The sequence below is a fragment of the Mirounga leonina genome, unplaced genomic scaffold, assembly GCF_011800145.1.
Source record: "Mirounga leonina isolate KUSES-001 unplaced genomic scaffold, KU_Mleo_1.0 Mir_108, whole genome shotgun sequence".
In the NCBI taxonomy this organism is placed as follows: domain Eukaryota; kingdom Metazoa; phylum Chordata; class Mammalia; order Carnivora; family Phocidae; genus Mirounga; species Mirounga leonina.
The window spans coordinates 5,258,700-5,285,802 of NW_023270237.1; the positions used below are offsets into that span (position 1 = coordinate 5,258,700).

Consider the following 27,103-nt stretch of genomic DNA (forward strand, 5'->3'; position numbering starts at 1 on the left):
GAAATTAAAACAATGAGATACTACTACACACCTATTAGAATATCTAAAATCGTGAAAGTTGACAGCACCGGTTGCTGGCAGGATGCAAAACAAAAACTCCCATCCATTGCTGGTGAGAATGCAAAATGGTACAGCCACTTTGGAAGACAGTTTGGCTATGAAAAAGCTAAACATAATCTTACCATAGAATCTAGCAGTAATGCTCATACAGATCTATCCAACTGAATTGAAAACTTAGGTCCACACAAAAACCAAATGCGAATGCTCATAGAAGAATGCTCATAGTAGACCAAATGCTGGAAGCAATTAGGATGTTCTTTGCCAGGTGAATGGATGAACAAACTGGGATATCCGTACAACAGAACACTACAAGGTTAAAAAGAAATGAGCTTATCACGCCACACAAAGACATGGATGAATCTTAAATGAATACTGCTAAGTGAAAGAGGCAAGTCTGAAAAGACTAAATACCATATGATTCCATTTGTATGACATTCTGGAAAAGGCAAAACTATAGAGATTTTAGACAGCAGTGGTTGTCAGGCATTGGAGGGAGTGTGTTAAATAGATGACTCCCAAGGGTTTTAATAGGGCAGTAGAACTTTTACATACATGACATTATACATTTGTCAAAACTCATACAACTTTACAGCACAAAGAAACCTTAATGCAAATTTTAGAATATCATTTTAGGAGACTGAGGAATTGGGATGGGATGCTAAATGTGACAAAATAATCTATATAAATGTATTACACAACTTTGTTGAAGGGAGTGGAGGAGAGAGGTGCTGATCTAAGTAACTTGGGAAATAATTGGAGGCTGTAAAAATAAAGTAAAAAAGAACTGTAAGTGGCACTGTACTCTAGTTGATCAAGTTGTATCCCATGAAAGTACGGGTTAATTTTGAAACCATTATGCATGTTTACTGGAATTAAACCATTAAATATTTCTCCCTGTTGGAATGGATGGTGACAGATAAGCGCAGGGAGGACCATGTGGAGAAGCGGAAAGATGAGGGAGGGAGGCATGCAGGCTGGAAGCACACACTCCCCAGACTGAAGCAGAAATACATGAGGCGTATTTAGGAAACCATGTTGGAACATGTGGTTTATATAAGGCAGTGGTTTTCAAATTATGTTCTGATGAGCCCCTTCAGAGGCTGGTGGGCAAGGGGGTAAGGAGGCCAGCTATTGACGTCTTTAAGCAAGGCAGTGCAGCAGGTATATTAGGAAGATTGATCTGACATTGGAGCCAGAGGCTTGTGTTAGGAAATTATTCAGTAAGTCAGATGAGATGCATGAGCCTAAAGGTATCACTGACCACTACTGGTTTGAAAATAGGTGATGAAGATGGATGCTTGGACTCTCACCAAGGAAAAACCAACAGGACTGGGTTACAGATTGGATGGAAAGGAAGGAGGAGTCAAAGATCCATGATAGAAATGGGTAAAGGTGGGGAAGGGGGAGCGCCTGGGTGGCTCAATTGGTTAAGCATCCAACTCTTGGTTTCAGCTCAGGCATGCTCTCACAATCGTGAGATCAAGCCCCATGTTGGGCTCTGTGCTAAGCACAGAGTCACTTGAGATTCTCTCTCCTTCTCCCTCTGTCCTTCCTGCTTGGGCTCTTGTGCATGCTCTCTCTCACTCTCTCTCTCTCTCTCAAATAAATAAATCTTAAAAAAAAAAAAAGAAAGAAATGGGTAAAAGGGGTCAAAAGGTACAATTTTCCAGTTATAAAATAGTCATGAGGATATAAATATACAGCATGCTGACTATAGTTAATAATACTGTATTGCATATTTGAAAGTTGTTAAGTGTAGATCTAAAAAGTTCCCATCACATGAAAAAAAATTTGTAACTATGTATTGTGTTAATTAGACTTCCTGTGATCATTTTGCAATATATGCAAGTATCAAGTTGTTATGTTGTATATCTGAAACTATTATGTTTTAGATAAATTACACCTCAGTTTTTTTTAAAAAAAGGAAAGAAGCATTTAAAAAAAAAGGAAAAATACTATCTTGCTACCAAATCTGGACAGACCAAGTGAGCTGAACCACTCCAGACTAACAATATAAAGAGACTTTTTCATGGCAACTTAATACAAAATGTCTTTTAAGTTCTTCAGCTTTGCAAAAGAACATCATCATCATAATTATAATTTACGGAATAAAATAAGGATTTTAAAAGTTTTGTTTTTTTTAAGAACTTTGTGTTGAATTTAAATGCAGTGGTACTGGGTTGTAAGGCATATGGAAGATAATACATTGATTATATCCAAATTCTAAAGGGAAATACAAAGTGGACTGAAATTAACTCGAATATGTAAACTAGCACTATGATGACTAACTGCGGGATTTGTACCTTATGTCAGCAGTGGGGATGAACACAGCAGACCTGGAAACTGTTTTGGTTGACACCTCACTTCTTAAGGTTTGTTGCTTTCTCAGAACTCACTAGGCTGGATGACCCTTGTGCCTTTTAGGGGTTGCCATGTGTTAAATCATAAAGCCCTGGGTTCTGTGGCTAGGCTATATCCAGAGTCTGTGGATTGGCTTCTGCTAAAATAGCCTTCACAGGGTAGTGTTGTTAGATACGGCAGAAATTGTTAATAATGTGGCTTCCAGTGGTGAAGATAAATCCCCAGCAGAAGACTTGGTATTCCTTTGAGCTGGTGACATCAGCCTCAAACCCAGGGTTCATCTTTGTGAGTGATAACAAAATCACCAGGGATTTATTGCCCATTCCCCCACCACGAGAAATTAAATAAACTGTAAATGAACTAAAAAGAGCTGTTTACTTGCTCTCACTATAAGAAAAGGTAAAAAAAAAAAAAATACAAAAATACAAATGCAAATTTATTTAATATAAAGTTTCACAAACATGTTCATGTTAACAAAATTCATAAACAAAATCAAAAGATAATATACTAGAAAAATATTGGTTAAGATATAAAATAGACAACGAGGGCCTAGAATCAATAATACTCTAGTAAGGGGGCGCCTGGGTGGCTCAGGTAAGTGTCTGCTTTTGGCTCAGATTCTGATCTCAGGGTCCTGGGATTGAGCTCTGCTGTGGGCTCCCTGCTCAGTGAGGAGTCTGCTTCTCCCTCTCCCTCTGCTCCTCCTCCCACTTGTGTGCTCTCACTCTCTCTCTCTCTCAAATAAATAAAATCTTAAAAAAAAAAAAAAATGAGAGGGCGCCTGAGTGGCTCAGTTGGTTAAGCGACTGCCTTCGGCTCAGGTCATGATCCTGGAGTCCCGGGATCGAGTCCCACATCGGGCTCCTTGCTCGGCGGGGAGTCTGTTTCTCCCTCTGCCCTTCCCCCCTCTCATGCTCTCTCTCTCTAATAAATAAGTAAATAAATCTTTAAAAAAAAAATGAGAATAATACTCTAGTAGTAGCATGCCCACCACCCAGATCTTAGTTTCACAAAAATTTCCAGTAAAAGGAACCAGGGCTCCTTGGCAAAACTGCTGATTTTAGGAATGGGACAAAAAGTATACAGGATGAGCCTGGACCATCTTGTAGTGCCAGAAAGTAACGAAGTGCTCAAAAAAGATAAAAATAAAAACAATGGTGGTGTATGTCAAAGGGACATAGGAGCCAACTGAAAGAGATCCCAATGACCAAATCTCGAACAATTTGAACAACAAAATAAAACACTATTGTAATAGAACCCAAAGTGTACAATAAATACCCATGAGTTCATACTGATATAAATAATGATTGAATAAATGAATGGGGGAAATAGAAAATGTCCCATGCAGGAGAATTCTCAATAATGTATGTAGATACTCTGCCCTCAAGGTGGTAGAACATAACTTGCCACTCCATAAGCAGGTTGTATATAGTGATTTTCTTCCAAAAAATATGGTATTGGAAGTGGGGCAGGGTTTCAGGGGGGTGTTTAGTAACTTTCCTGACAAACACTGCTGCAATCAAGTGATCAAGGTTAACGTCATAAGTGATGAAGTCATGCTAATTGAACATATTCTTTTTTTTTTTTTTAAGATTTTATTTATTTATTTGACAGAGAGAGACAGAGAGGGAACACAAGCAGGGGGAGTGGGAGAGGGAGAAGCAGGCTTCCCGCCGAGCAGGGAGCCCTATGTGAGGCTCGATCCCAGGACCCTGGGATCATGACCTGAGCCGAAGGCAGACGCTTAACTACTGAGCCACCCAGGCGCCCCTAATTGAACATATTCTTGATACGTGATGAAGATGTCATACCATGTTTGTGATAAACCCACCAAAAACCCTTATCCCCAATCAAATTCTGACAAAAACAAAGGAAAAATCCCAACTGACAGTCATTCTAAAAAATACTTGACCAGCACTCCTAACTATCAAGTCATCAAAAATAAGAAAGACTTGAGAAACTTTCTGAGGAGCTAGGGAGACATGATGATTAAATGTAATGTGGTAAATGGGGTGGGATCCCAGATGGTATCCTAGACTAGATAGATATAGAAACTAAGCAAATCTGAATGAAGTATGGACTTTAATTAATACTAGTGTATTATTAATGGTTCATCAATTGTGCAAATGTTCCATTCTAATATAAGATTCTAATAGGGGAAACTGCGTGTGTGATAGATGGGAACTATCTATACTATCGTCACAATTTTTCTGTAAATCTAAATCTATATTAAAATTAAAAATTTTTAGGGTGCCTTAGTGGCTCAATCGTTAAGTGTCTGCCTTCGGCTCAGGTCATGATCCCGGGGTCCTGGGATCGAGCCCCGCATCGGGCTCCCTGCTCCGGGGGAAGCCTGCTTCTCCCTCTCCCACTCCCCCTGCTTGTGTTCCCTCTCTCACTGTGTCTCTCTCTCTCTCTGTCAAATAAATAAATAAATAAATCTTTTTAAAAAAAATTTTTTTTAGAAAGTTGAAGACATTGTGACACTCAGTCCTAATTATTAGGTCTCCTAAACAAGGGCATTCTTCTATATAGCCCAGGACTAATATCACCTAAAAAATATAACATTGATGAGATATTAACACCTAAAGTACAGTTCATATTCAGATTGCTCAAGTTGCCCTAATAATTCCTCCTGTAGCTGCCCTGTTGTTCTTAATGCAGAAGCCAATCAAAGATGACACATTGCATTCGTCATTTCTCTTCAGTCTCCTTAACATACAACATTCCCTTGAGGAGGAATTGTAACACCCCTTTCTTTAGAATGGCTAGATCAACTGCCCTTTGTTTAATCACTTGGGTATGTTTTTTTTAAGGAGGGAAATCAGCAAAGTCACAGTTGGTAGAGACTATACCATTTCTCAAAAATGGCAGTAGGGTCATCCAAAACTGCTTTTTGTGAAACAACGTCTGATGTTTCAAAAGAGGCCGAGGGCTTGGTAGTACCATCCAGCCAGCATGCTGGTTTTGTGCTGTAATTACTGATGTCAGGATTAAATTAGGTGGTGGTGTAGTTCTTGTGGCACATGTTTGCTTTCCTTTTCTGTTGGTGAGTTGCCCAAGATAGTATAAAGTTCCCCCTCTAATATTCCTATACAAAAAAAGGGCTTAGACATTCTCTAATCAGTTGACCACCCAAGAGAGAACATAAAAAAATCATTTTTAATTCTTTTACGTTTAAATTACAAAAATAACCGGAACATTAAAATTTCTATTAATTGTTTGCTATAAAAAATAAGGAGACCAAACCTTTCAACCTCATTAATGAGCGGTCGTACCATGTAGGGTGCCCCTAAAAAGAGGGAGACTGTTCTAGCTCTAGGGTAAGGCATGAGGGGGGAAAAAATCACTAAGTTGGAGATACCGTAGGTACTAGAAAGATTTGAACAAATGAAGTGAAGTGGTTTAAGAAATATGAAAGTGGAATGCTTTGATTTCCAAATCATTGCAAATTTAGTTTTAATTAAAAAGCAATGGAGAGGGGCGCCTGGGTGGCTCAGTCGTTAAGCGTCTGCCTTCAGCTCAGGTCATGGTCCCAGGGTCCTGGGATATAGCCCCACATTGGGCTCCCTGCTCTGCAGGAAGCCTGCTTCTCCCTCTCCCACTCCCCCTGCTTGTGTTCCCTCTCTCGCTGTGTCTCTCTCTATCAAGAAATAAATAAAATCTTTACAAAAAAAGAAAAAAAGCAATGGAGAGTTCACAGATGTATCCTTAGTGCTAGAAGATGCAGTGCCTAGTACATAGTATGTCATCAGTGATACCTGGTCTTGTGCACTGGAGAGGAATTAAGATGATTTTAAAGCAGAATATTAAATTCCCATTAGGGTGGGTGGGGCCTGGAAGAGTTGACAACATTCATCTGTGAGGTGAGTGGAGTTGACTGCCATGCAACCCAAGCCACACGGAAGCGTCCGATGGGAGGACTTGGCAGCACTTTTAGATCTGCATTCAGTTCAGGGAAGTTCGCTTCATAGTCATGTGGTACCCAATGAACTGCACAAACCAAGACAGAGTCCAGATTTATGGCTTTCTTTACTCATTTGTAGAGGCATGTATTTTAAAAGAGAAAAATTTCCCAGCATTTTCAAAAGTGGTTTGTGTGTTATTTTTTCTTCCCCAGAAGCTTTTTTTTAAACCTTAGATTGCAACTAAACTCTTGTTATCTTTAATGTCCACGGAGTTTTAATGCTACGTTTGGGTTTCAACATATCCTGTGCTGAAGAGGCTAAATGAAAAAAGCAGTTCTCTGAGTTCAGAGTTAACTCAGGAGTCTGGGGTTGGTCAGATGGTCGAGAGTAATTCTTAACCCCATTTAGTATAGGCACCTAACCAGTTTCATAGAAATTGGAGAGCATGTAAATGTTGCCTAAAGATGGTGGTATTCCTCCATGTAGACTTTGTGCACAATCAAAAAATGGGTCTCAGACATCTTTTTACACATGACAGTAGTGTATTGGCAGGTCCCAATTACTTAGGTAACTTCTGAATATTGCTTGCAATGGGTTATACATTATATGAAGTACAAAGTGTTGTTTGCTCTAAAAGGAAGAGCACAACTCTTAAAATTAGAAGTTTTGTGCTTATTATGTTTTGGCTTTGACGCTTGCTGGATGCTTAATTCAGAAGTTCCTTAATGTCTCTGAGCCTTCTGTTTATCATCTAGGAGTTGATTTGTAGTGAGTGACACCAGGTAAACTGGGGAATGCTGGAGATTGGTTCACATAACTAACAGATGATGGTCCCCACATTCTGTGGAACTCTGCCCACAGGATGCAAGGTTACTTGAGGGCTGCAAGGGTTTCCAGCCCCTGGTTCTGTAATGTACTCTGTTGAGTTCAGCATAGTTTTTCAACATTTTTCTTTCGTTAGGGTCTAGCACGTAGTAGGCCCTAGTGGTGGGGGATGGGGGTGGCTAGGGGAGAGAGTGAGAGGATGAAGTACAAGTCTGATCTGCTGTGGACCAATTTCTTTCCCCACTGTTATCTTCAGCTCTCCTTTTAGAGTAGAAATGAGAAGCTCTGCAGTAAAATTAGAAGTTCGGCTCTGACAACATGAAAATTCCAAGCTTCCTAGTGCTTGATGACTATAATTAAAACATGCATAAGGTCTTTCAAAGGAATTTTTACTGTCTTTAGCTCTCCTTGGCAGTTTTAAACTTGTGTCATTGGTTACAGAATTCAGGATTTCGGGTTTTCTCATGGGTTTGACTTTTTTGTTTCTGTATGTAATTTTCATAATTTTCTTCAAGACTGTCGTTACCTGATGGCCACTTCACTGTTGTATTACGGAATGGGAATTCTCTACTAGCAGAAATTCTTAGCAACAGATCTTTCTCAAAATTTGTGGAGGACGGAAGTTATGTATTATTTTGGCAGTGATCATGTGCAAAATTCAGCTCCACAATGGCAGCTTAATCAGCGGCATAATGACTCAAGTAGGAAGAATATACACAGGTACAGTGTGTTATTATTGGGCCTTGCACTAGTTGCAATCATTTGGCCTTAAACAGGCATAAATTCATTATTTTCAAAGATTAAACTTAAATATTTTAATATTTATTAGATATTAAATTTTAGTGTATTATAACTCTCTTTTCCTTACAATCTCTTATATTTTAGTGTCTGAGCAAGGATAGATTTTTGGTAAAAGTTAAGATAACCTATTGTTATTTTCACATTTCTTTAAAAAATTCAGTTAGACCGAAACCAGCATACGATACTGACAGCACATTGCTTAATCACAATCAGTTTTAATCCAAAACCAAACTAAGAATATTGTCACACTTTAGGTTTGCTGAAGATGCAGAACTCAGAAATTCAAATTCTTGGACCCCCACTTCCAAAGATTCTCATTCCCAATTGGTTCTTATACATAGACACATTTGGGAGCTAAACCATTTGTAGAGGATGCTTTTCAAATAGTTCGGAAGGAGGCGTGCCTGGGTGGCTCAGTCAGTTAAGAGTCCAACTCTTGGGCGCCTGGGTGGCTCAGTTGGTTAAGCGACTGCCTTCGGCTCAGGTCATGATCCTGGAGTCCCGGGATCGAGTTCCGTGTCGGGCTCCCTGCTCAGCAGGGAGTCTGCCTCTCTCTCTGACCCTCCCCCCTCTCATGCTCTCTATCTCATTCTCTCTCTCATATAAATAAATAAAATCTTTAAAAAAAAAAAAGAGTCCAACTCTTGGTTTTTGGCTCAGGTCATGATCTTGGGGTCCTGGGATCGAGCCCCGCATGGGCTCCGGGCTGAATGTGGAGACTGCTTAAGATTCTCTCCCTCCCTCTCCCACTGCACACCTGCCCCCCTCCATGCACATGCTCTCTCCATCTCTTTCTCCCTCGCAAAAAAAAAAATAATAATAATTCAGAAGGGCTTGAGGATTCCTCAGAGGATTCCACAATCAATGAAATTAAGTTCTGTAAGGACAGCTTGATTATATTTGCCTTTTATTCACATCTGTTTTATTTGAAGTTCCTAAGAAGGCATTGTTGTAAGATACACGGTTTCTAGGATACCTTATCCTTTAAGATTCTGATCCTATTTTGAAAATTCACGAGAGTCTTTGTTAAGATTAGAGACCTAATAAACAGAATTAAAGTGAATTGTGATAAAGGGCAGAAAACGTTTGCCCTTTTTCTCTATCTCACATGGAGCCCTTTATAAACTTGGTTGCCATAATAACCTGCCTTTTTTTGTTCCAGCAAATTCTGTGAATTCCCTGTACATATGGTGTTTCATGGTTTTTCTGATACTCTAGTTTCCCTTGGCTGAAACACATAAGCGCTGGTGTGCTGCTAATGCTTAACTACGGGGGAAAGAGGACTGATTCCTATCATTTGTTAATTTCCCTGATGTAAATTCTCCCCATAGTAATGGCCTATTTCAAGCTACCAATGTGAGGTCACTGAATTTGGAGCTGGGAAGAGCGACCCGCCACAAAGAGCATTTCCACCATATACACACAATAGATGCAAATAACTTCCAAGACCATATAAAATGTAGTAAGATAACTAGAAAATGAGGAGTTTGAAAATTTACTGTTGGCTTTTAATGTTTTATATATTCAAATTATTTTACCATAGAATACCCAAAAAACTATTTCCATGCTTATCTTTGGGGAACTAGAGTGTTTCAAAATTGAGGAAGACTTTTACTTTGCATTTGCATTCTTATGTTCTTTCAGTTAGTTACCTATGTTAAATTTATGAGTAACAACAAAAAAACAGTGTTAAAGAAGCAGCTCTCCAGGTGATTTTGATGTGTGTCTAAGTTGAGGAATCACCAGTGGTTGTTAGCTACTAGCTACCTAAAGTAAAAATGTTTTTCTTGGTTCTCTGGCACCGTTAAGCTGCTTTTGTGCAAAAGAGCAGTGATTACTGTTTTCTAACTATTAATTTATATGCTGTTCCATTCTTTGAAATGATTTGAGAAATCTTTTGCCAAATGTATATGTGAAAATGTAAAGAAAAATAAGAGTTACTGCTAGAAAGAAAATTGCAAAGTAGAAAGTCAGAATTTGTAAATACAAATATGCCAGTCTTAAAGTTCACCATAATTGATAAAGTTGAAGAACAGATTTTGCTTCTGAGCTTCCTGACAATCAGTGGGGGGTGTGGAGAGAGAGGGAATAATGTTTTTATCAGAGGGAAGGAAGGTCATCATTTTCTCAAAGAATGCTAAACATTGCATTGTACTGAGTTCCAAAGTAAATCTCATACGTGAAAATTCATATATAGGGATACTAATAGACAATGCCCTGAACACTATTCCTCTACTATTTATAGCCATGGGATTCCTGTACTTCAAGAAAAAATAAGAATGTGATATTAAAAAGCATCTCAGTTGAAATGATTTTTCTCCTAAAGGAGATAGGTATAACAGTCTAAACTGTTACCCTCCTATTTTTCGTAAAATATAAACAGGTGATCAAGCTTGATTCAAATTTGGAATGACACCACCTAAAGGAATAAAGATTTAGAACAAGGATGACAAACCATGGCAAATAAGCCTACTCAGCTCCTGTCCTTTGTTGGTGTGAGTGAGTTTATGGTGCTGTGTTGAAGAGGATTCTGAGGCCAGTGTCAGCAGAAGGGAGTATAGGAATGACTGGCTATCTGTCTGGGTCACAGGAATGAAGAACAGCAGAGAAACTTCTGCATTTTTGCCATCCTTAGATCAGGCTATCTTATGTAAATTTCACTGGTCTCAGTTTCTAATGTAAAGTGGATTACAGACAAATGGGCTTTATAGTCTTTTTTTTTTTTTTTTAAGATTGTGTTTTTAAGTAATCTCTACATCCAACGTGGAGCTTGAACCCTGAGATCAAGAGTGCCACACTGTACTGACTAAGCCAGCCATTCACCCCCATAGTCTTTGATAAGGGCCTGGAGTGTTGTATTTTGTATTGCTCTTTGAGAGTGTATACAGTATCTATGTTAACTGTCACTGACTCATCCTAACAGCCTCGTCCATTTGTCTTTCATCATTCTGATTTTTGATTCTATAGTTTATTTTGTCATCTTAATATTTGGTATCCCATTTATCTCTAGTCTCATTGAGTTGTTTTTAGTTCTTTAGTCTAATAGAACACTATCATTACTATTTTTTATTTGTTTGGGAGTATGATTCTAAAAGCAGTGGAATAAGGAGAATTTGCCAAGTAATTCCTATAGGAGCATTGTCTTACCCATTAGTATTATATAGTTTAGATTATCGGCAATCAGCTATTTGTTGCATTTACTTTTAACAAACTACGATTTAAATTCTCTTATATTATTAAAGAGGGAATTTATTATCTAAAGACAGTCTTAAGGGAAATTAAAATAGTTCAGAAATGTTAATATCATTAGCTATAATGTTTTGGGATTTTTTTATTTTTTTTTAGTAATGATACACTGCATGATTGTTCTAATCCATATCTTAGAAACACAGTTCATCTGTGTAGTCATGCCTACTATCTGTTTGATTTTTCTAATCCTATTAAAAGTAGTCCTTAAATGAGTATTTCCTTGTAAGAATATAAATTGATGCCACTCTTCTAAAAAACATTTGGTAATGGGGGCGCCTGAGTGGCTCAGTTGGTTAAGCGGCTGCCTTCGGCTCAGGTCATGATCCTGGAGTCCCGGGATCGAGTCCCACATCGCGCTCCCTGCTCAGCGGGGAGTCTACTTCTCCCTCTGACCCTCTCCCCTCTCATGTGATCTCTCTGATCCTCTCTCTCTCAAATAAATAAATAAATAAATAATCTAAAATAAATAAATAAATAAATAGAAATAAAAAACATTTGGTAATGTTAACAAAACCCTTGAAATTTTAAACCCTTTGACCTAGTTAATTCCATTTGTAGGATGTCATTAGAAAACAAACACTGATTTTTAAATGTGGATTTTGGAATGAGAGTGCATGCTTTGAATCCAGAAAATAAACTTACAAGGTGTATGACATTAGTTTAACTTCTGTCAGCCTCAGTCTTCACATCTGTAAAATAGGTATGAAAATAGTACCTATCCCTGGGTATCATTGTGAGAATTAAGTACAGCAATATATGAAAAGTGCTTAATATCCTGCCTCGTATAAATGTCAAAAATTGCTCTTATAAGTAATCATAGAAAGATTGTTCATCATAGCATTCATTAAAATAGTAAACACAGGAAAGGATTTGAATGATTTTCATCCATATGAGGGAATATTATACCCTGCAGTTTTTAAATGACATTCTTTAAGGATTTGTAAAGATGTAAGAAAATGCTCGTTAATATCCCATTTAGTGAAAGGGCAGGAAAATCTATATGCTCTAAGATGTCAGTTAATTATGTTTTAATTATATTTTAATTCTGTTATAAAATATTGTTCCTAAAATATTGTCTTTAAATATGTTAATTATGTTTTAAAATAGTGTGTTTTTTAAGATATTGTAGAAAAAACTGGAAAAGATAATGCCAAAATGTTAAGGATCAATGTTAGCAATTCTTAAAACTGGGTGATAGGTATAGGGGGATTATATTAATACGCTTGTTTCTTTTTTTTTTTTTAAGATTTTATTTATTTATTTGAGAGAGAGAGAATGAGAGACAGAGAGCATGAGAGGGAGGAGGATCAGAGGGAGAAGCAGACTCCCTGCCGAGCAGGGAGCCCGATGCGGGACTCGATCCCGGGACTCCAGGATCATGACCTGAGCCGAAGGCAGTCGCTTAACCAACTGAGCCACCCAGGCGCCCTATGCTTCTGTTTCTATACCGTAGACTAATATTTCATAATCATTTTTTAAAAGAATGGCAATAATAAAAGTTTAAATCCTTACAATTAGTGTTTTGTAACTTGTTTAGATGTAGATTAACCCTTGGTCAGTTTTGTTATTAAACTTTTATTGGTACTTTAAGGTTTTTAAAGGAGTTAAGAGAATGGCAGGTCAGACTTGAGAACATTTGATAAAAATTGTAATATGTATAAATGTATGGAATAGCATTTAACAAAAAAGATGGTTCATTCAGTAATGGAATTACTACTGATTTTGTCATTCTTTTTTTTACTCTTTTACATCTTCTAAAAATTCTAGAGTAAGCTGTGTTTAGAATCTTAATTAGGAAAACCTTTAATCAGTTTTTAATGAAATACTGATAACTTTTATGCATTAAGAACTTTATTACTTCTAGTACTAAAAGCACTCTTACTCATTGCTTCTGAGACTCATCTTTGAACAATACTGTTCTTCTCTAAGACAATTTTGGTGAAGGATAGATTTATGTCTGAACATCTGTCCAGAAAATAGCCATTTCAAGTATTTCTCGTATATAAAATATGATACAAGGGCCATCTCTACTATACATTTGCATAAAATTTCTTTTTAAAGTAGTATAAATTTTTCAGTATAGCCAGTGTACATATAGAAAACTTTACCTTAGTGGGAGGGAAAGGTATTATGAGTATTTTGGCAAAGTTTTCACTCTTTAGGCAGAAAAAAGATTAAGAGGAAATGAGTATCTATTTCTTCTTGCCTCTATAACTGAAACAGTATTCAAATTTATAGGTGAATTTTATTTGTAGCAAACACTTTCTTTACAAACCATGAGTTTATCTTGTAGGTGGCCTTTTAAAATAAACTACTTGATTTTATACACTATGCTCATGCTTTGGCTTTATGCCCGACCTCCCAGATTGCAAACATCCAGAGTAAGACTCAATATTAAAGAAAATAAACCAGAAAAAAAAAAAAATGCCTAGAAAATATTACAGATGTTAGTAATAAATTACTCAGTAATATTCACATTAGAGCAGTAATAAATTATAATAGTGGTGGTCCTTAAAAATTGTCCTACTGTTTATTAAGACATTTAATCTTTCCCATGTTCCAAATGAAATGCATTATTGTTTTCTACTCTTACAAGAGTTAGGTGTTAAGGGATATTGTGTTTATTCATTTGACTGATTCTATTCAATACAGAGGTTAAAAAATAAAGCAAAGAAAGAAGCCAAACCGCACCTATAAGCATAGTATCAACTAGTACCAAATCCTTACTATATGTGAGAAAATTATGTTTTGGAAGTCAGTTACATTAAAAAAATATAATCTAGAATATATTAAAGGCAAAATGATTAATCCTGAAAAATTCTAAAATTCAAAACAATTAGAAGTCTATGGAGAAGTGGTAGATCTTGAAGGAAAAAAGGCATTAATGGAGCAAGAAAAAAAAAAAGGCAAATTGAGGAAACCATGTTGGAACAGATGGCTTACATAAGGAAGAGGTTTTCAAATTATGTTCTGATGGGCCGCCACAGGGGCTGGTCAACAAGGCGGTAAGGAGGCCAGCTATTGAAGTCTTTAAGCAAGGCAGTGCAGCAGGTATATTAGGAAGATTGATTGGATATTGGAGCCAGAGGCTTTTGTTAGGTAATTATACAGTTAAGTCAGAGGAGATGGCATGAGCCTAAATGTATCACTGGCCATGGGTTTGAAAATAAAATAGGAAGATAGATTCTTGGACTCTCACCAAGGAAAAACCAACAGGACTGGGTTAGAGATTGGATAGATAAGTATAGCAGAGGAAGGAGGAGTCAAAAGATCATATAGTGACAGAAATGAAGAGTGTCATGTTGAATTTAAATCCAGTGGTACAAGAGGACATGGGACTATAGAAGATAATCGATTGTATCCAAATTCTAAAGGGAAATACTAAGTGGACTGAAATTAACTCGAATATGTAAACTAGAACTATGACGGCTAACTGTGGGATTTGTACCTTGTGTCAGCAGTGGGGATGAACACGCAGACCTGGAAATTGTGTTTTGGTTATTGCTTTCTCAGAACTCACTAGGCTGGATGACCCCTGTGCCTTTTAGGGGTTGCCATGTGTTAAATCATAAAGCCCTGGGTTCGGGCGCCTGGGTGGCTCAGTCGTTAAGCGTCTGCCTTCGGCTCAGGTCATGATCCCAGGGTCCTGGGATATAGCCCCACATAGGGCTCCCTGCTCGGCGGGAAGCCTGCTTCTCCCTCTCCCACTCCCCCTGCTTGTGTTCCTGCTCTCGCTATCTATCTCTCTTGTCAAATAAACAAATAAAATCTTTTTTAAAAAAATAAATAAAAAAATAAAGCCCTGGGTTCTGTGGCTAGGCTAAAAATCCTATATCCAGAGTCTGTGGATTGGCTTCTGCTAAAGTAGCCTTCACAGGGTAGTGTTGTTAGGTAAGGCAGAGATTGTTAATGTGGCTTCCAGTGGTGAAGATAAATCCCCAGCAGAAGACTTGGTATTCCTTTGAACTGGTGACAACAGCCCCAAACTCAGGGTTCATTTTTGTGAGGAATAACAAAGTCAACAGGTATTTACTATCCCTCCCCCACCAAAAAATAAACTATAAATGAACAAAGAATATAGAAATGTAGATATTCATTCTCAGTGTAAGAAAAAGCTTATTTAATATTAAATACAAACAGCTATTTAATATAAAACTTCATAAATATAGGTATTATGGGCTGAATTGTGTCCCCCAAATTCATATGAAGTCCTAACCCCCAGTACCTCAGAATGTAACTGTATTTGGAGATAAAAGATTAAAGAAAGCGATTAAGGGATGACCATGTGAGGACACAGTGAGAAGGTGACCATTGCAGTCCAAGGAGAAAGGCCTCAAAAGAAACCAAACCGCCAACACCTTGCTCTTGGCCTTCTAGCTTCTAGCTATGAGAAAATAAATATCTACTGCTTAAGCCATCCAGTCTGTGGTATTTTTTTTTTTTCAGGTTTTATTTATAGGGGCCCCTGGGTGGCTCAGTCGGTTAAGCATCTGCCTCCCCTCAGGTCATGATCCCAGGGTTCTGGGATCAAGCCCCACGTCGGGCTCTCTGCTCAGCAGGAGCCTGCTTCTCCCTCTCCCTGCCGTTCCCCCTGCTTGTACTCTCTCTCTCTGTCAAGTAAATAAATAAAATCTTTAAAAAAAAACTTTAAAAAATATTTTATTTATTTACTTGACAGAGAGAATGCACAAGCAGGGGAAGCAGAGGGAGAGAGGGAGGAGCAGGCTCTCCGCTGAGCAGGGAGCCTGATGTGAGGTTCGATCACAGGACCGTGGCCACCCAGCCACCCCTCTGTGGTATTTATTTAATGACAGCCCAGCAAACATAGTTCAACATGTATTTTTAGCAATATGTAAATAATACCAAAACAGTATCAAACAACAATATCAAAACAACTTATAAACAATATCAAAAGATAACAAGAACCTAGACAAAAATTGCTTAATATGCAAAATAGATAAAGAAGGACCTAGAATCTACAACACTCCAGTACCAGCATGTATAGCACCCAGAACTTGGTCTTAAATACCACCCTCCAGTGAAAGGAACCAAGACCCCTTGGAGAAATGACTGATTCTAGGAACGATGCAGGATATACATTGGATGAGTCTGGAGCATTATATAGTGCCAGAAAGTAATACATTGTTAAAAAAAAAAAAAAAAAACTCACAATTATAGGTCTGTCAGAGGGACACAGGAGCGAACTGAAAGATCTCAGTGTTCAAAGCCTTGAGCAGCAAAATGAAGTACTACTGTATTAAAACCCAAAGTGTAAAATAAACATAGGAGTCCATATTGATATAAATAAATCATTGAATAAATAAATGGAGAATAGATAAATCTCCTGTGCAGAAAAATTTCAGATAATTTGCATTGATACTCCACTCAAGAAGGTGGAACATAATTCCCTGGTTCAAGTATGGCCTGTGCATAGCAGCTTCCTTCCCAAGAATACAGTGTGGACAGGGTTGGGGTAGGAAGTCACCTCACAGTGAAGTCTGACAAACACTACCTCAGCCTGCTGGTCAGGGTTAACATCAACAGTGATAAATCACGTTGATAGTGTGTCCTTGATATAATAGGATGAAATGGTACTTCACCTCTTGTGGTCCTCCTCCCAAAAATTCATACCTCAGTTTAATCATGAGAAAAACATCAGACAAATTCCAGTAAAGGGATCTCCTCCGATATTCACCAATACTCAAAACTTGTCAAAGTCATTTCCCCAGGAAAGTCTGAGAATTTTTTTTTTTTTTTTAAACCAGGAGGACCTAAGGAGACAGGATAGGTAAATACAATGTGCTATCCTGGATGGGATCTTGGGTCAGAAAAAGGATGGTAGGTAAAAACTAAAGCAATCTGAATAGAATATGGACTTTAGTTAATAATATATCAATATTGGTTTGTGAATTGTGACAAATGTACCATACTAATGCAATATGTAGATAAGAGGGGAAACACTTAGGGTTTATGGTAACTATAGTGTATTCCCAACGTTGCTGTAAAATTAAAACTATTCCAAAAGATTTTTTTTAAATAGATCAGAAAAGTAGACAACAGGATATCATACACCATGTGCATCAAAAAGCCAGTAAACACTTGAAAAGAAAATCATATTTACTGGTATTCAGGAATGTACATTAAGATTTTTCTCCCATTTAGGTGGCGAACTTTGTTTTTTAAATAATGATGCCAGGGTGCCTGGGTGGCTCAGTTGGTTGAGCGACTGCCTTCGGCTCAGGTCATGATCCTGGAGTCCCGGGATCGAGTCTCACATCGGGCTCCCTGCTCGGCAGGGAGTCTGCTTCTCCCTCTGACCCTCCCCCCTCTCATGCTTTCTGTCTCTCATTCTCTCTGTCTCAAATAAATAAATAAAATCTTTTAAATAAATAAATAAATAAATAAATAAATAAATAAATAAATAAATAATGATGCCAGTGATCAGCCATGTATAGTAATGTAAAGTGGAACTGCTTCTCTGGAGGGCATTTTGATGATAGATAAAAATGTATGTACTTTTTGAAGCAGTAACATCCTAACGAGGAAGTGAATATCAATGGACAGAGAACTGTTTTTATGTTCTGCGCAATCGAAAAAACCTGGAAATGAACTAAAAACCTATTATATGGGATTATTTAAACAAACTAAGGGAATCTCAATGTGGAATGTAATGAAGGTATTAAGAATACGTACTGTAGAGGGGTGCCTGGGTGGCTCAGTTGGTTAAGCGACTGCCTTCGGCTCAGGTCATGATCCTGGAGTCCCGGGATCGAGTCCCGCATCGGGCTCCCTGCTCAGTGGGGAGTCTGCTTCTCCCTCTGACCCTCCTCCCTCTCATATGCTCTCTCTGTCTCTCATTCTCTCTCGCAAATAAATAAATAAAATCTTTAAAAAAAAAAAAAGAATACGTACTGTAGAATATTTGAGGGCAAAAAACTCCATGGTGTATTACCTGAAAATGCCAACTGTAAGCCATGTATAGGTGTTGTTCCGGTTCTGGGTCTGTCCTTTCATGGTATGTGTGATTGTACATATCTGTTGGATCTGTGATTTGGCAAAATAATCTTAACAGATGGTGTTAAATTAAATCTTGTTAATGATTTAGGCATTTTATAAATGTTTAAAGAGAGCTATTTCAGTGCATGTTGTAATATATCAGGTATTGACAGCACCATTATTATAATTAGAAGCCAGTACGTCTCAAAATAAAGGACCACTTTTGTATTACAGGTTGTGTGTGTGTACACACGTGTTATATTTAGGTTTTGGGAATATTACACGTGGACAAAAAGTAGGATTTGCATACAATAAAATGTTGCCTGCAGTTCTCTCTGGTAGGGTTGGGACAATTTTTATTTTTGGTGATTTTCTACATTTTCCAAATATTCAAGAAACCATAGACCATTTTTTGTGATGACAAAGGCTTTATTTTTAAATTCAAGTCTAATTAACGGTGTTAAGAGTTTCAGGTGTACAATGAGAAAGTTTTTTTAAATGATGATTTTTAAAATATAAATTTTTTCCCATGATACTGTACCTAGAATATTGAAATCCTCTTTGTTAAAAAAAAAGAGAGAGAATATTTTTACTTTGCTTTCTGAGTGGATTTAGTCTGCACACAAATTTGCATTCATACAAATATACACCATTGTATGTTTCCCATGTAGTTTCTACTTTTGTATTAGGTGAAAGTAGTTAAAAGCATTATTGTATTTGATTAGTCTTCTCATACTTTTACTTTTAGGTTGGTGTTTGGAATGCTTTATCCTGCATATTATTCATACAAAGCTGTGAAGACCAAAAACGTGAAGGAATATGTAAGTATAGTTTTATGAGTGATTAATTCTAGCTTAATGTATCTGTGATATATAAGACTAGAAAATCATTTTAGAAATAGCTGGGATAATGTTTTTGGTTAAAAATGTTATATAAATAAAAAGACTAAACTTCATTAACTTCATAAACTAATTTTGAATACAATTCCAAAGGAGAGTTTCAAAAAAAAAAGTTCACTGTCAGTTGGCATTTGAGTAAGTGTATGATTTCCAAATGGGTAATTGGATCTCTTATTCATTTTCTCTAAGTTCCAGTTTAAGAAGTTGGGGGGGGGGGTGTCTGTTTTTTAGCCTGTGAATTTATAGGTAGACTGAGAACATAATTCTTTCTCACCCCAAACCTTTTTCCTTTTTTCATAGCTTTTTAATTGATTTAAATATACAGATACCTCATTACTATTGACAGTTGCAGTCTTTTTTCTTCTTAAATCAGCCTCTACAGTTGATGCTTCAATAACACAGGGGTTCCCCCGCAGTGGGAAGTCTGCGTATAATTTTTAACTCCCCCAAAACTTAGCTATTAATTGCCTACTGTTGACCAGAAGCCTTACCCATAAGGTAAAGTCAATTAACACATATGTTAAATACTCCATTAGAAGTAAGTTAGAGAGGGACACCTGGGTGACTCGGTTTGGCATCGGAGTCTTGATTTCAGCTCAGGTCATGATCACTGGGTCATGGAGCCTGCTTAGGATTCTCACTCTCCTGCTCTTTTTCTAAAAAAAAGTAAGCTAGAGAAAAGATGTTAAGAAAAATCATAGGGCAGAAAAAATACATTTATAGGACTGTACTATATTTATCAAAGAAGAATTTACATATAAGTGGATCTGAACAGTTCAAACCTGTGTTGTTCAAGGGTCAACTGTACTAGCTGATACATTTCTTCTTACTTGGAATATTTGTCATACTGTTATTAAAGGAGATCTTTTTTTCTGAGTCTAATTAACTACAATTGAAATATACAGGGGGAAGTTTCTCAACTTTGCACGTATTTCCCCTATAAAACATTATAAACCCAGGATATGCAATAACTGGTATGCCTCTGTGTCTTTGTGTATGTATTTGTGGTATTCTCCTATCTTCCCTCTAAATCTGGGTGATTTTATTGGAAAAAAATTAAGTACAAATCAAAAATGAAGTTTATATGAGAAGCTGTAGTAATACGAAGATATTACCAGTGGGCACACAAATACCATGCCCTAAAATAAAAAGGGAGTAACAGTAAGAAATATGAAGGTATAATAATTTGAAAAAAAGAAAGAAATAGGCCTGTCATGTGTAAGTTAATGGTAAAAGAGCAAAAAGGATAGTGTTATTTAGGGACTGACCATTCTAAAGTATTTATCTATTTCTTACAGTGCATCAGTTTAACTTTGTTAGTGTTAATTTTTAGATACTTAAAAACATGGGTTTGTGTGTTTTAATCCCTTAATACTCAAATTTTTATTACTGTATTTGTCTCTAAGTTTGGGATTAATAAGAATGGTCTAACCCTGAAATTTTAATTCTGCTTCATAAGTTAAAGATAACCTGTGGAAGAGAATCCAGTAACATTGAAACTGATGGAAAAACTATAAAACTTGATATATGTTACTATATATACATATGTATGCATACATGTGTGTAGTTAGGTATATACTTCACATATTGCCTTGTAGTTTTTAGCAAATAACTCATTAACAGAGTAGGAATTATCTGTACATAATTTTGCTATAATATTGTGACTGAAAAGTTCGCTCATCATCCCTCTTGGGAACAGCAGAATAAGGAGTAGTTGAGAAACTAGGGAGGTAGAAAGGCAATTGGTTTGATAGTTACATGGTAATCATCTCTCCACAAATGAAATGAAACCTAAAAGCAGAAATGGTCAGGCATCAGAACAGAAAAGGCAGGGCATTTACCTTTAACAAGGAAATATGATACAGCCCAGAAGACCTGGTGACCATGTTATCTGCCATCAAGGCTGCTAGAGAGACCAAGCTGAGATAGCACATTAGAACATTTGCATTTGTATGATTTCTTACCAATTTCAAAATACTTTTATATATTATTGTTTCTAATTGCTACTGTAACAAATTGCCACGTACTTACTGGCTTAAACCAATCCAGAGGTATTCTCTTACAGTCCTGGAGATCAGAAATCTGACATGGATCTAAAGGGCTGTACTCTTTCTGGAGGCTCGAAGGAAAAATCTGTTCCCTTACCTTTTCTAGCTTCTACAGGCTGCGTGCATCCTTGGCTTATGGTTCTATTCATCATCTTCAAAGCCAGAAACGTTGAGCTGAGACTTCTCATGTTTCCATCCCTCTGGTTCTTTCTTCTGCCTCCCTCTTCTGCTTACAAGGATGCTTGTGATTACATTGGGTCCACCTGAATAAACCAGGATCCTCTCCCCATCTTAGGGTCACCTGGTTGGCAAACGGAATTCCATCTGCAGCCTGATTTCTCCTTTACCACATAACCTAACATATTCTTAGGTTTTAGGAATTAGGACATAGACATCTTTGGGGGAGGGAGACATTATTCCGTGTACCATAATATCTCACTGGCCCTCACTACAACTCTAAATCAATAAATAAAGTAGGCAGGGAAAATATTTCAGTATTACAGTCTCAGAGAAGTAAATCAACTCGTCCAGGGTCACATGGATCATTAAGGCAGGAATGGTACCAGATTGGATATCTTGTTTATAATGTTTTATTCTTTCTCTGCTACCATGCTACCTTTAGAAAAGTAGGTGAGGATTCTAGCTTCACAAAGAAGTAGAAAGTTTCCACAACCTGCCAGTGGACATGCGTCCAAAGTAGACCTTCCAGGGCCACAAAAATAAGGATATTTTTTAAGAAGGTGGGCACTGAGGCCGCTTAACCAGTCAGTACCAGGACAGGACTCATAAGCATCTAAATCAACTATGATCAAAATGATTAAAGATGAAGTTAGGGGGCACCTGGGTGGCTCAGTCGTTAAGCGTCTGCCTTCGGCTCAGGTCATGATCTCAGGGTCCTGGGATGGAGCCCTACATCGGGCTCCCTGCTCAGCGGGAGCCTGCTTCTCCCTCTCCCACTCCCCCTGCTTGTGTTCCCTCTCTCACTGTGCCTCTCTTTGTCAAATAAATAAGTAAAATCTTTAAAAAAAAAAAAAAAAAGATGGAGTTAGAAGGTTTTGAAAATGTTGGCAGTTCTTTAAGTATTTCCAATCTAAATTTACTTTTGACAAAATGTTGGAATATTATTTTCTTGCTGAGTCTCGCGTAAACTTAATCTGAACCTAACTCTGATCATAACAGTTTTACTAGAACTCTGTTCTCAAGTTTTCATATATAGTGAACCCATCCACATTTGCTTTGTTTTGCATATGGTAGTTTCTTAGCAGTTAACCTTCAGATTTCCCTGTTATATTTTTAATAGCCTTTTATATTACCTGATATTGTTTGTATGTGTTTGTCCTCCCCACCGGAAATAGCTCCGTAGAGTTTTGTTGTTTTGTTAACTATGTTCCCCTACCTAGAACAGTACATGGTATATATAGTAGGTACTCAGTGTTTTTTGAATGAATGACTAAAGGAATATTCAGAATAAGGAAAGGGGCGCCTGGGTGGCTCAGATGGCTGAGCGTCTGCCTTTGGCTCAGATCATGATCTCCCAAGTCCTGGGATCCAGCCCCGTGTTGGGCTTCCGGCTCAGCAGGGAGTCTGCCTCTCCCTCTGCCTCGTGCTCTCTTTCTCTCAAATGAATAAATAAAATCTTAAAAAAAAAAAGAAGAAAAGGAAGAAGAGTTGAAGAGTGTACATTTCGTAAGTGGATTGGTCTATTTTCTCAGCTTTGATTCTGCCGGGTTAAGGAGTAGTCAGTCCAGTCTGACTTACCCAAAGCTCAGTTTCTTTGTGGAATTTGGTTATTACCTAAATTCCACTGATATCTACTTCAAAATTGTTTTCAGAAAGCAAACATTTTAGATTAATTTACTTCTTTCCACCCTAACTACTACCATTCCCCTTAAGCCTGCAAATAGTAGATTGCACCTGATAAAACAGATGCTGTGCTCAAATCAAAACAAATGGAAAGTGCTGTGTATTTTGGCAACCTTCCTTTCTTCCTTTGCCTATTTTTAAAACAGAGCTTTCCTAGGATATAATTTCCTGTATAGTGTGGCTGATATGGCCTACTTAAAGTCTTTCAGCCTTGCAGTAATTGAAATGTAAACTTACTGAAGAATTAGTATGGTTTTGCAAATTTTTTTAGGCTTATACCATCTCGTGACTTGAAAATAGAGTGTTTACTTCCAAGTCGTGTGTAATTGCTGTAGCTTTTCTAGGAAACCGTGTTCTTATTCTAAGAATGTTGGAGAACGTGGCAATGAAAAGATTGGCTGACAGCACTTAAAAAATCAAAATCAGACATTTGGTCCCGAGATTTACTGTGAGCAAGAACAAAGAACGGTTAAAACTCTAGGAGATTACTCTTTTAAAGGCTTAGAAATAGCCCTCTAAAACCTTATTGACTTGGTTTTGAAAGTGACCTAATTTTTCCTGAAAATGAACAAATACACATACTAGCTTAATAGTTCTTTTCAATTGGTAAAATCTGAAGTTGTCTGCTAGTTTTAGGGTGGATATAAAAGAGGAAAAAATACAGTAAAGAGGGCTCCTGGGTGGCTCAGTTGGTTAAGCGACTGCCTTCGGCTCAGGTCATGATCCTGGAGTCCCGGGATCGAGTCCCGCATCGGGCTCCCTGCTGGGCGGGGAGTCTGCTTCTCCCTCTGACCCTCCTCCCTCTCATGCTCTCTGTCTCTCATTCTCTCTGTCTCAAATAAATAAAAATAAAAAATCTTTAAAAAAAAAATACAGTAAAGAAAGTATACATTTTTTTATTGTCAAGAAGTGTTCCCCAGGCATCTTTTCATTTTGTGTTTAAAGATTTTATTTATGTATTTGAGAGAGAGAGACAGCATGAACAGGGAGAGGGAGAAGCAGACTCCCAGATGAGCAGGGAGGACCCTGAGATCATGACCTGAGTCAAAGGCAGAGGCTTAACCGACTGGGCCACCTAGGTGCCCCATCTTTTCATATTTTGGATTAAAAATAGTCATTTGATTCAAGGGTTTTAATTTGGGAAGCGTAAAGATTAACCCTCTGATTAAGGTGGAATTTTTTGAAAATTAGTTTTGTCAGGCCACATGCTTATCTGTTTATTTACCATTCTGATCTACTTTTAATTTAGTTTTTATTTTTATCAGAGCTGTACTTATTTATAATTTTAAAATCAGTTTTGTAAAGCTTTTATTATGAAAAACAACAGTTCCCCACCTTCCCCATCCCTGTTTCTCTCTTGACTCCACTACTTTCAGCTCTTTTATCTGAATCCTTTAGTATTTATTTCCATATCTAAATAACAGGCTTATATTGCTATTTCTTAATTTTTCAGATGGACATTATCAGTTGACTTCTTTCTATTAAAGATGATTAATAGTAGCTACCCAGTGTCACTATACACATGCATATTTCCCTGTCCATGATAGCCTCCCAGGGTCATAACAGTGTAATTTGGTTTGGATCAGTATTAAATATTTGCATTATTTAGGCCAAGTTGGAAAGAAGCAATAGACTCAAGAGATAAAGAACACCTAGAACCAGGCTGCTGGGTTATCATCCCAGCCCTATCTATTACTAGCTGTGTCGTCATACAAGCTATTTGGCCTTTCTGTGCCTCAGTTTTCATATCTGTAGAATGAAGACTGTTGTAGTACCTCCTCAGGTGGTTGTGAGAATTCTGTGAGTTAATGAACATAAAGCATTTAAATCAGTAGCTGACATGTAAGAGTACCTGTTACATAGTATTTTTCGCTATAAAAACACTATTTGCATTTGGTCTCTACAGTGTCCTACCATTATCATTTTTTTTTTTCCTGCACAGTAGTTTATTTTCCCTGGTGTTCTTCATTGTCTTGTTTATTGTTTGTTTGATTTTTCACTTATGTGTTATTCTCTATTACTGCGCATTTAGACCCGAATTCTCCACAGTTGTGTAGATTTCTTCTCAGTGCGTTATCATCCATCAGATATTCCAGACTGGCTCTTGTTTTAGATCCTCAGATTTCTTAGTCTCCTGTTTTCCTCCTTTTTATTTTACTTCCTCATTTAAATGAAATATATCCTTCCCAAGAAGGCTGTGTGAGAGGCAATTTTCTGATCTTTTTTCTTCTCTTTCCTGTCACTTTTTCTTTTTGTTCTGTTTTATGATGGGTTTCTCAGTTTCATCTTCTAACCCTTTAGTTAATCTTTTAATTCCTACTCCTGTGTGTTGAATTTCTAAGAGTGCTTTTCATTCAATGAATGTTCCTTTTCCTCTAGTGTCCTATTCTTATGTTGTTTAAAATAGCTTCCCTTTTGCCTGAGTCTATGAATGATGGTATTTTAGATGTGTTCTTTCTTCAATTCTCCATTGAATTCTGTTTGTTTGTTTCAGCCTGTCTCTCATGTTTGATTTTCTCAAATGTTTCGTAGTCCTTGGTCCACCGCTCATGTTGGAGTATGATAATCACAAGCTGGCTGGCGGCCCTGTGCCCATGAAGAGGCTTGAATGTCCTCTTCAATGTAGGCTGATCTGATGAGGCAACTATATCTGTTCCAGAGCTCCTGAGAGGACATACCACAAACTGAATGGCTTAAAACAAAACAAAACAAAAAAACAGAAATTTATGTCTCATGGTTCTGGAGGTGAGAAGGGCATAGTTGAGATGTGGACAGGGCCACGTTCCCTCTGAAACTTGTTGAGGAGAATCCATTCTTGCCTGTTTCCAGCGTCTGGTGGTTGCCAGTCCTTGGTGCTCCTTACCTTCCAGCTGCAGCACTTCACACTCTGCCCCTGCACTCACATGGTCATCTCCCCCATGTGTCTGTGACTCAGAGTCGCTTCTTTGCTCCTTACAAGGAACCAGGCACATGAGATTCAGGACCCACCGTACCTCAGTATGACCTCCATCTTAATGACATCTGCAGTGACCCTGTCTCCATATGATGTCACATTCTGAGGTCCTGGGGGTTAGAACTTTGTATTAGTCAGATCAGGCTGCCATCACAAAATACCACACACTGAAGAGCTTAAACAACACAAATTGATTTCCTCACAGTTGTGGACACTGAAAGTCCAAGATAGAGGTGCCATCAGGATTGGTTTTTGGTGACGCCTCTTCCTGGCTTGTAGACAGCCACCTTCTCCCTGTGTCCTCACGTGGCCTTTTCTATGTGCAAGTGTGAAGAAAGCTCTTGTGAGTGTCTCTTATAAGGACACAAGTTCTATCAAATTAGGGCCCCCTTAGGACCTCATTTAATCCTAATTACCTCCATAAAGGCCCTGTCTCCAAATACAGTCACCTTGGGGCTTATGGCTTCAATATACGAATTTGGGGAGATCACAATTCAGTCCATAACAGACTTCAACATATATGAGGGAGACACAGTTCAAACCATAACAACTGTTTCCTTGGAAAATTATCAAAATATCTGTAACTTTAGGTATTTTCTTTCATGCAAGTCAGACTCTTCAGAGAAGATTCTTCCATTCTGAAAGGTACTTGGTTGGTAGCATTCTGGTGAGAGAATAAGGGTTAGGGGCTCTCAATATTTAATTTATAAACTGTAACTTAATTCCTACTCTACTGTGCCAGAGATTTACAAATCCAGAGCTCCTCTGACTCACTCTTCCCAGAGAATCAGCCGCAAGGTTCTTCTTCTTGGAGGAAGGAGGCACATCACCAAACCACTAGATTGGGAGGGCATCTGGGGGCCTGCCTGCTCCTTAGGCAGACTTAACAGCCATTCTTCCTGTCTTTTGCCCTAGTGGCCAAGAATTGTGTCACCAATTCTTGAGCCTTCCTGGAGCTCTGCGGTGTCAAGTTGGATTGCTTCTCAGTTTTTCCCACTGTCAGCTTAATACTCAGTTTTTTCAGGCCCCCTAAGTCAGTTGCTACTCATCCACTTCCTTCCTACCTCCAAAAATTTCGACACTGTCTTCTCTTCTGTATTCTTCTGGACTTAATATCTTTTTTTTTTTTTTTAAGATTTA

The 27,103-nt window shown here is 37.8% G+C and overlaps 1 protein-coding gene across 2 annotated transcripts in view; it reads left to right on the forward strand.

Moving 5' to 3' along the window:
* LOC118019692 (receptor expression-enhancing protein 3) overlaps nucleotides 1-27,103 on the forward strand; it is a 99,180-nt gene that overhangs the window by 29,282 nt on the left and 42,795 nt on the right. For both annotated transcript variants that reach the window (XM_035019110.1, XM_035019119.1), the window contains exon 2: nucleotides 18,949-19,021. In XM_035019110.1, coding sequence (XP_034875001.1) covers nucleotides 18,949-19,021 — 73 coding nt within the window. The remainder of the gene's footprint in view (nucleotides 1-18,948; nucleotides 19,022-27,103) is intronic.